The 10,180-nt window shown below is 44.2% G+C and overlaps 1 protein-coding gene across 3 annotated transcripts; it reads right to left on the reverse strand.

Moving 5' to 3' along the window:
* Positions 1–2,679: 2,679 nt before the first annotated feature.
* Positions 2,680–9,875, reverse strand: pfkfb3 (6-phosphofructo-2-kinase/fructose-2,6-biphosphatase 3). 3 transcript variants are annotated; one of them, XM_076721921.1, is made up of 16 exons: positions 9,546–9,751; positions 7,587–7,715; positions 7,312–7,408; positions 7,151–7,217; positions 6,971–7,045; positions 6,818–6,874; positions 6,572–6,696; positions 6,270–6,477; positions 6,031–6,177; positions 5,832–5,936; positions 5,584–5,713; positions 5,351–5,478; positions 5,042–5,230; positions 4,790–4,812; positions 4,167–4,217; positions 3,013–3,127 (listed from the first exon to the last, which is right to left on the reverse strand). In XM_076721921.1, the coding sequence occupies exons 1-16, from the start codon at positions 9,622–9,624 to the stop codon at positions 3,121–3,123; spliced, it is 1,617 nt and encodes a 538-aa protein (XP_076578036.1). In that variant the 5' UTR covers positions 9,625–9,751; the 3' UTR covers positions 3,013–3,120. The 3 variants fall into 3 exon arrangements, with proteins under 3 accessions (XP_076578038.1, XP_076578037.1, XP_076578036.1); XM_076721923.1 differs by lacking the exon at positions 4,167–4,217 and having other exon boundaries at positions 2,680–3,127; positions 9,546–9,875; XM_076721922.1 differs by lacking the exons at positions 4,167–4,217; positions 4,790–4,812 and having other exon boundaries at positions 2,680–3,127.
* Between the last annotated feature and the right edge of the window lie 305 nt (positions 9,876–10,180).

Below are 10,180 nucleotides of genomic sequence, written 5' to 3' on the forward strand. Positions count from 1 at the left end.
TTTAGCAAACATTGCATCCATCCTCTCTGCAGCAATAGGAGCAGCTGTGCAAAATGTTCACCTCCTTGGGGGAAGCATTCTCAAAGCAGAAAGCAATGAAAGTATGAGATCATTCACTTATGGAAACTGGTGAAAACCTTTGTATTTCAGTACCAGCCGCGAGTTCAAACCAGCCGCTTTATCTCCAGTCACAACATGTTAGCTCGTGTGCACACAAGCTGGGCGTCACGTTAATAAAACCTGGCAGAAATGAATACACTAACACAGTCTGAAATTGTCTGCACAGCTTAATCCAAAAGGCGCCTGAGCTTTTTGACCTTTGACCTTTAAAAGTGAAGTGATGCATGAACAATCCAGTCCCCGACTGATAGCCACACGCTATTAGCAGACAACAGCCGTGGGTCCACACTGTAAACCAACATCTTCATGTAGTTTGTTCATTTGTGTGGTTCAGGCATTGAGCAGTGCAGGCAGCTGGTAGATATCTGGTGTGTTAATTAATATTCATTATGTATTCAAACCAGCAGTATGCTGGCAGGTCAGTAAGGATCAGCATTGCTGTTTGTTAGCCATCAGATGAAATGTGATACAAAGATCTGTCTGGATATAATGAACATTTTCCCCTCCAGACAATGTCATGTCTGCCAGCAATTTCTCACTGCAGTTTCAGCTTGTAAAAAGATGGAGTTCAATTAAAGAAAAACAAAGAAACAATAGTTTGTGCTTCACTTTGCACAAAATGCCCAACTGTCTACTAATGTATGTCAGAGAGTCTGCAGCCATGCTAACAGCTTTTCAAGGTGCTGTGCTGTAACATAAGCATTCTGTGGTCACAGTGGCAATGCTAACATGCTTATGTTTAGTTTATCATAACACCATTTTTTTATTTTAGCATGCTAAGTAGCAGTAAACACAAGGTACAGCTGAGGCTGATGTCAATGTCATTCATTTTAGTACGTTAGACAAACAGATGAGCTAGATCACACATTAAGTGGCTATAATTCACCCTGAGGAGGACACAGACGTACCAAACGTTATGGCAGTTCCCTAAACTTTAACTGTCTACTTCAGTGTTCAATGGATCACCCGTCATGGGGATAGTATGAGGAGAAATCCATTTAAAGTTTTACAGGCCTGCCACATGCACCACATTAAAGCTGACTGTTGAACCATGTGCTGCTACTTTGTACTTACAAAACATAGAGGTTTGTGACGTGTCAATAATATGTTCATCGCTTTTGTAACATGTTGGCAGCCACATGTTTTCTGTTGCAATATCAATATTGTCACCGAGCACTCTGTCCTGTATTTTTTTATTTTTTTAATCTTCCATTGGACCTTGAATGTGTCACCACTACAATAACGTCATATCCTGCGCTCAGCCTTGCTGCAGACAGAGAGAGAGCTCTTTTATTATCCACTCTGATGCAATTTCACAGCAACATCCTGAATACGCCCAATCACAATTAGTCTAATCAACATCATGTGACCCACAGTGTTAGTCACTGATTTCATGAATGGCAGTGAGGTGGTGAAGGCAGGGGTGCCTGCAGATAAGCTCCATAAATGGCAACAAAATGGATAGACGTGATGTCAATGTTTGACGATGAAAACAAGGAGACCACACACTGTTTCTTTTCCTGGACTTCATTTATTGGTCCAGCAGATGCAAAATCAACTCTACAACATACTGTCCTCTCATGCATCGTTCTCTGATTAAAACAAAGTGCCATCACTCCAAGCAGTCATTCAGAACTACATAAAAATAAATAAAGAATATAATAAAACTGTTTTTACAAAAACAAAAACCCCCATTTCAAGTATCTCAAGCAAACATGTTAACAAAAGTTTTACTGAGAGAGAGGGAAGCGATGGCTTCTGTCTCTACAGCTCGTGCTTTTCATTCAGTCCCAACACATTAGTACAAAAACAATTAGGTACACACATTTTCATTAAAACACACCCAGGTCATCCATCTCCAGTTATACTGTATTTACACTAACATTTACAAAGATATTATTAACAGCACGCATTGTTATCATAAAAATATAGGTGCCTACATTTGTGCGTAGCAGACAATGACAGCAAAAAGGGAATCAAGGAAAATAAACTTGAATATTAAGTTTCCCATCAGTAGACAGTCAAACGATCAGCATGTACCGTAGCACTCAAACTAAACACGATGAAAAATAAACACTCAAACTGTGTATTAAATATTGAAATGATATGTGGAGTTATTAGGTGAAACGTGGTGCCTCTCCTCGAGCAATCAATTCCAGAGAAAGAGCAAGAGAGACGGCGTCTGGCTTGCGAAACAAGCACTACAGGCACTCTACGGCAAAAATCACCTCCATCACTGTGAAGTAAAACGACATGGAAAACACAGTGACACAAAAACCAAACAAAAGTACAAATTTATCCCCACTGTGCAAAATAATCGCTTAATTTGTAGCGTGTCAGCGTACAAAGGAGTCAACTAAATCATGACGCTCTTTTTTTGGAGACAAGCACGTGCATGAAGTGCTTCCAAAGAAGTGCTAGGGAGTTTACTATGTCAATGTAAATCTCCTGTTTAAAATAACAGTGCAACCTCAAGTTGAAACAAAAAAAAAAGGATGAGCTTAAAGTTTCACCGAGGCATGAGGGTTGGTCTCTCCCAAAACAACAAACCAGAAGAAACTGGTTTCCCAGACAGTCAGCCATCTGAGCTGTGAGATGCAACAGGAATGACTGGTGATTTCAGTGAGTCACAGTTTGCCTCTTTCAGTCGGAATACATTAAACATTTGAGCACAGATTCATCAGAGTCAGAGAGAAAGAAAATGTCTATCAATAGCAAGAAGGAGCCTTGCTTTGAAATGACACCTCTCTGAACATAAATATCTGATAGGACAGCAGTTAAATAACCTGTCCTTTCTGAACAATTAAAGGTGAGACAACTCGTGTCCTCAGCTGACAAACTGATGAAACATCAAATGAACTGATCCTTGACATTGGACAGGCTGAGAAACGTAGCTTTTTGAAAAATAAATTTCTTTGTCAGTGATCCACTCTCCGGACACATCGGTGCAATTTCACTGGCAGGGCTGCAGGACGTCATGGCGGCCAGATGAGCTTCTCCTCAGGTTCTGTAAACACACACACGACAAAATGCAACAAATGTTAGAACTTCAGATGGCTGCTGTATTGTGGCATGTATTAACTATGCAGCACAATACATGTGGATGTCACAAGCTCAACACAGAACACAAAAGGCAGCACTCCTACATAAATACAAATAAATATATATCCCCTGGGCAACTGGTACTCTCTCATCATGGGTAATCCCTTAACCACAACTTACATCACCTGTGTCTTCTCAGGCCCTGACTTCCTCTATGATATTTTTAGAGGGTGTGAAAGCTAGCAACGAGCTCATGAGTGTGTGAATAGGTTGTTGTGGCTGTGTGTGTGTGCGTGCCTGCGCCGAGTTAATCCTCAGGTGATTATGAATGAAGCTGACAGAATCCTCACACACCCAACATCGTTCTCCATTCTTTTCCACTGTGCCAGCAAATCTAGTGCAGACATGCTACTTCCCCTCGCGTAGTCACGAAGTTTACTGACACTGCATGCTCATTCGACTGCCTGCTGATCCGACTTTAGAGTTGAAATCGTTCCCACGAGGAATAGCCCAGTGAATTTAACAAAAGGAGGATATTAAGCACTCTAACGAGCTGACCGTCATTGCCTCATTAACAGCTAGTGTTAGCATGTAAATCGAAATGGGCCTGCTGGCTATAGTCATTTAAATAATAGTTTGGCTCTTGTAAAATGTTTTAATAGTCCATCACAAAAAAATAACTTTGTTTGTGAATATTGTCAGCTTGTTAGAATGCTAACTAACTCACCATCATTGTTTTATGTTTCATGTTAGCACACTTAATTAGCACAAAACAAGTGCATCTAGTGGAAGCTTGCCTTAGCATATTACATCTATGCTAAATGAGCCTGCTAGCTAGTTTGTCTCATAGCTTGGGGACATTTTGTATACTTATGAAGAGTCCACTGTGGCACAGTAAACCGGTTTGGTCTTGTTGTCAGATACGTATCTGCACTTATTGTTCAGATGTGGCTGCTGGCGGAACTATGAAGCAACTGCAAAGCCTCTACAGCGAGTTTGTTTACCTTTGAAAGACTAAGAGAGAAACCACTTTCAGATATTGGAGGATGGTTCGTCTTTAAGCGACAGGACAAGACGGGCCAGAAATAAACCAAACACAGAGACAACAACAGGACAGTCAGCGTAAACCAGCGTAGTACAACAAGCAGTGAGGTGACGACAGCAATGATGACAGCAGGCAGGAATGACAGGAATGTAAACTGCTCCCTATGAACAAATACAGTATGAAATCTTTTTTTCTTTTCCCTCACTGAGAGTAAACAGTGCTGCTACTCCTCAGTACAGACTGTAATTTCCCATGAGTCACGTCTGCAACATATCCTGGCTCAAATGTCAGTTTACTGCAATATGTTGCATTTATGAATAATGCTAAATACTCAAAACTGTGATTAACAGACTTGATAGAAGGTATTTAAATGAGACTATTAAAAAAGGTACAGTATGTACATTCTTTACATAATCAGATCTACAAATGAGATTTAAGTGTGCTGTTCTCAGCTCAGTATTATGGGAGTCTGGGAAAAGAACTGAACACAATGTAAACAAAAACACAGTGACAGGAAGCGAGCGGAGGAATGAGATAAAAAGAGCGAGGCAGCGACAGATAGTGAAGTGAGCGTATACTTACAGGCAAACTTTGCCCAGCCAGTGCTGTGAGGTGCAGAGGAGGAGATGGCAGCAGAGGAAAAGAGGAAGGGGAAACAAGTGAGCGAGCATACATGCAGTCTTTACAGAGGCTGCCAGGAAGGAGATGACGGAAATCTTTTGTTTCTTATTCTGACGTCGTAAATGCTGTTCAGAGGGTTTCCATCCTGATAAAATGAGACTTGTATGCAGAAACACAAACTTCTTCCCAAATTTACTATAAAATTTGTTGTACCTGTCCGGCCAACGCGAGAGGGAGGTGTGAGGGGCTGCACAGTGCCAGTGACGCCACAGATGGAGGCAGCTCCTGGATTGGAGCCTCATCCAGGTCATCGATGCGAGGTTTCTTGATGTTTGACTCAGGGCTGGTCAGAGGAGTCACACTGTTCCTCCTGATCAATGTGCCGGGTCCCCTCTTCACCTCCTGCAGGGTAAGAAATATCATACGTACGACAGACTGTCACTCACAGTACTTAGACAGGATGTGATATAGATTTCAGTTCAGCAGGGACGAGCAGAAAATTCCCTGTAATTAGTTTCTTACCTCTGGTCTGTCTCTGTGGGTGTTCACCGCCTCCACGTTCAGATAGATGGACTCCACTTTGCACCCGTAGGCGACCGGGGTGAGCTTCAACACAGTGTGGAGGGGACACTTCAGGTAGGGCATCTCATCTGGAACAGCCAATCCAACATAGATATGAGCACAGTTGTATCAGATTGAGTCATTATTAGATTATGACACTAAAACAGTGGGTTTATGGGACTTATAGTACCCACCTGCACTCTTATCCAGGAAGAAGGCCAGCAGGCAGCGCATGACGGCCTGGTGGCAGATAACCAGGACGTTCTCTTGCCTCTCTAGCTCCATGATGACTGGCTCCACCCGCTGGACAAGGTCCTGGTAGGACTGCAATCAGGAGGGTTTTTAATCATTGTTAGTTTATTTGATCATAGTTAGATCAAATACCTCTTAAACAGGGTTGCAGAGTGTGAAGGTGTCCAGTGGTTGGAGGCTGTGTGTGTACCTCTCCAGCGGGGTAGCGATAGTAGAATTTATCTTCATCTCTCAAAGCAAACTCCTCTGGGAATTTCTCCTTCACCTCATCGTACGTCATCTCCTCACACACTCCCTGGAGAAACAAACATAATACGTCAGTTTGGGGATGACGGATGAAGCTGTGTGATGTGGCGTGCTGCAACAGAGCGCGCTAGAGTCATACTCACGGCGTCTATCTCGTTGAGAGCCTTCCACTGTTCATACGGGACTCCCAGGTGCTCGGCGGTCTGGATGCTGGAACACAGCTGGCTGGTCCAAACCTTCAGATCCTTCAGCTGCTGCTCCTCCACAAACCGAGCCAGGGCTGCTGAAAACTACAGTGAGGAGGGAACAGGATTCAACACCTGAAGCGGATCCATTATGATGTTATAAATCACCTTGTTAATCGTGTCCTTTCTATTCATACCTGTCTGCCCCGCTGGGACAGGCCTGCGTCACCGCCCAGCCGTCCCTCCAGGTTGTCGGTGCTCTCTCCGTGCCGACACAGGTAGATGGTTCGGGGCTGGACGTGAATGTTCATCAGGTAGTAGACGATCTTGCTCTGGATGTGATCCTGGATGCGGTTGACGAGGAAACGCCGACCCACATCTATCACCTTGATGAATGAGAGGTCCCTGGAGGAAGAGAGCAAACAGGAGGGGATGAGCAACTGTGGGAGTTTGTACTGGAAAGTGATAGATGCTGACCGGATCAATGCTGATCATTTACCTGTCATGCTCGTCAGGATCCAGAGGTTGGTAGCTGGTTTTGTAGCATTCAATTCTTCTCTGGAAATCCAACATGGCGTCAGTCTTGTTGCAGTCCCGGTAGTCTGGACATGACACTTTCACTTCCTGTGCAGGGAGGGAAGATTGTCAGACGGCCGATAACACGCCTGATTCCAGAGAGTTATAAACATTGAATGTGGTTTCGCACAGCACCAGGAAGCATTGTGATGTCATGTTTGTCACTCACCATGATGTTCGACGCGATGACGTTGGGGTCGTCGCACACGGACTCGATGAAAAAGATCTGGGCACAGAAAGGAAAAGGAGTTCAACATGGCGTCTCAAAGGATTGTCAATGAGGTCATGCCTGGACTCCTCAGGTCGTCGCAGCAACACTTACCTTGAAGCCGTTCTCAGTGCCAAACTTGAGGATCATCTCTCGCCTTTCTCTTGTTGTGTTTGTGGCATCGAAGACCTGAAAGAAACATGAAGCAGCTTTGTAAGACGATGAGGCAATTTGTCATGTCACATATTCAGACGAAGTTTTCAAAAAGCATGTGATGCATGCTGGGAAACTCACCGCTACTTGGCCTCCCTCGTCCTTCAAATAAGACTTGACATCCCTCAAAGCTGCTAAGGCACATTGCCTAAAGGAAGGAGTGGAGATGTTCATTTAGTGTTATTGTTCGAACATATGCAGCAGGTGACTCTTACTGTGATGTGTATTAGTGGAGAACTTACTGCCTGATTTTCACGGCACACTCATTATCAGGCTTGAAGAAGTCATAGGAGCTGTAGTTCTTCACCGCCTCCCTGCGGTACTCTCCAACATTGAAGACTGCAACAACACACACACAGGACGAAGCAACAAGCATGAAACGATGTCCTCGGCGTAGAAACGTGATTTGATGCTGCCAGGCAAAACACTTCAAGGAAGTGGCGCCTCATCCTGTAACTGAGAAGCTACTGGATTAACTGTGCTGCTGTTGACGTGCATCTCAGTGAGTGTTGTGTACCTTTGGTGGGCATGCCAATCCAGTTGAGGTATCGGGTGAGTTTCTTGGACATGTACGTCTTGCCTCGTGCCGGAAGACCCACCATCACGATGACTGTGGGGGGGTTGGCGAAGTGGGGAGCGCCAGCAGCTGCAGAGAGGGATGTCAGGGGGGGATAAGTTATGATTCCCTGTTATGTTACAGTGCCTGTTTACAAAACTGCAGCAAGGACAGGGTTGATATCTTGTGCTCTGCAACCTGAGAGGGCCATAAGCAGTAGCCAAAGAGCTGGCTAATACATAACAACTGGTCACCAAGAGCTGCAGCCTGCCTGAGTTTATTTATTAAAATGACTTCTGCACCTATAACGTTTATTTCTCTCCATGCTGACACACTCCCAGCAAGCACATGGGTGTCTGCAGCCATCAGAATTGCCTTTTGCTCCCATCTGTTTATACAAGCCGGTTGTTTTCACTTGACCAAATACTGTGACCCCAGCCCCAAGGAGATTTTATATCATATGATGTGTGGATCCGTGAGCAGGGGGTATAAGTAAATACTTTCCATGTCTTGTAAAGGTCTTTTTTTCATGCAGGTGTGCAGGATTCTTTTCGTTCTCCATCACTGCAGGTGTAAGCATCGTCGCCTAATTTATACTTCCTTGCAGTGCTGCTAATCTTGTTTCCATAACACAAGAGCCACACTGCTTAAACAAACGGATCACAGTCTTAGCTGATCCTCAGACATCTGGTTCATCATCCCCAAATCAACCCAGCTCACCTGCACAACATCCTATCCCATCCTATCTCCTAGCTCTTTTTCAACTCTCCTCTTTATTAAAAAAATTGGAGACACATTTGTTAAAAGCCTAAATTTTGTCTGATCAGACTTCAGAACTCGAGTAATTCCAGTGAACTACAATATCCCATCAGTAATCAATGAGCAGCAGCAGAGGGTGCCGCGACCACTGTGAGTCCAGATGTGGAGCCACAGCGTCTGAATGAAATCTTCTCAGTCATTATAAAGAAACCCTGTCTTTCTTACACCTTCATCTTTTCGTTATATTTAAAACTCTCTAGTCGTAGCATGAAAAATTAAGCACTATAAAACACACAAATAGGGTAAAAAATCTTCCTCTGCCATTCCAATTTTGGGTCTGAGAAGGCTGGAGCTAAAAGATTGGAACAGATTTGTAGATATTTTACCTCTGTCACCCTTAACAGCAGCTTTAACACATCGTCAAAAGCAAAAATAAAGGAGAGAAGTGACGCTTAAGTGATTAGAAGTTCTTGTATAAACAAAAGTCCCCGTTTTCTGCTCATCATCATCAATAATCTCTTCCCTGTGGTCTCTTTGGTATACTGCCAGGAACGAGACAGCGGCAGGGTCGTACCATGCACACGCGCTGCCCGCCGACCAATTAGAAAACGGTACCGCTTCAAAAGCGTCAGACACGGGTTGCCCGGCACTGTGGTAACCATGGTGACCGGAGCTTCGACATGCCCCAGTTGGAGGGCCGTGACGTGCCGCGCGTGCTGATGAAGACCACCAATCAATGAAACGATGAGTCAAAAGCCCGGAGCAGGACAGGTGCGCTGAAGTCACATCACAGCAGCGCTCGAGCTTATTGCTAACTGCAGCTGTAGTTCAATCATAGCGACAGAACTACAATAAAGTTGGAGCGGAAATGTAGAAAAAAAAAATCACTGTTTAGTTCCATAGAAATTCTACTGAGCGTTATGTGGTTGTGTTACGGCAACAGAGGTAGCCAAGTGATGTTGCAATCTTACACAGTAGCAGTGAACACAAGGAGACACACGCTTCCTCACCTAGCTAGGCATTAGAGATAAAGGGAGCTGCCATGTAAAATTATCAACGCTTTGTGTTAATGTACTGTAGGAATAGTATCACTCTGTAGTGATACTATATGAGGAAAGACAAAGACTACAAGAAAAGCACAAAAATTGTAAAGGGTTTTACCTCTCCGGGGTGCCGGCTTGTCATCCTTGGTGGGAATCCAGATCTTTTGGATCCTGCTCTGGGTCAGCTCTCTGGGCATTCCTTAAGGACTGAAGAGCCGCTTAGATCCCGAGGAAAAAACGGACAGTGTCGAGCAGGTGGTTGTTTGAGCAGGAGCCTCCTCCGTTCAGGCGGAATGAACCTGGTCGTTCACAATGTCTGCAGAGTGCGTTGAGACGGGCTAATCTGCCGGTCTGCGGCACACATCCCCTATTTAACCCCGCCTGGCCGGGAAGCAACGTGACTGCGGTGACGAAATACACACGCGCGCAGACGCATCCCGGCGCGCGCGCTCTCACACACACATAGAGGCAGGCACAGCGCCTCCCCGTGGTGAATTCTATTCATTCGGCTGCTAATCTTACGCGTCTATCATTATTTGTTTTGAGTTTAAATATAGGCTATGATCTCTATTCTGATTAGTCGCTTCATTGTGTTTACTGAATTTCTGCTAGAGCCGCAGCAGTAATTCACATTGAATATATGAAATATTACTCTCTATATATTTTAATTGACTGATTTTCGAACATTTCTTCAGCTATTTGTTGCTTTGTCGTTTTAAAAATGGGCAGTAGTAGTCATCTGATGATTTCTAA

The sequence above is a fragment of the Chaetodon auriga genome, chromosome 22, assembly GCF_051107435.1.
Source record: "Chaetodon auriga isolate fChaAug3 chromosome 22, fChaAug3.hap1, whole genome shotgun sequence".
Classification (NCBI taxonomy): Eukaryota; Metazoa; Chordata; class Actinopteri; order Chaetodontiformes; family Chaetodontidae; genus Chaetodon; species Chaetodon auriga.

Excerpts from the sequence above, each read along its gene's own strand:
- pfkfb3 (XM_076721921.1), bottom strand. The coding sequence starts at position 9,624 with ATGCCCAGAGAGCTGACCCAGAGCAGGATCCAAAAGATCTGGATTCCC. Across the intron at positions 6,178-6,269 it reads TGTCCCAGCGGGGCAGACAG|TTTTCAGCAGCCCTGGCTCG; the intron begins GTATGAATAGAA and ends TCCTCACTGTAG. Across the intron at positions 5,231-5,350 it reads CCCACAGAGACAGACCAGAG|GAGGTGAAGAGGGGACCCGG; the intron begins GTAAGAAACTAA and ends CTTACCCTGCAG.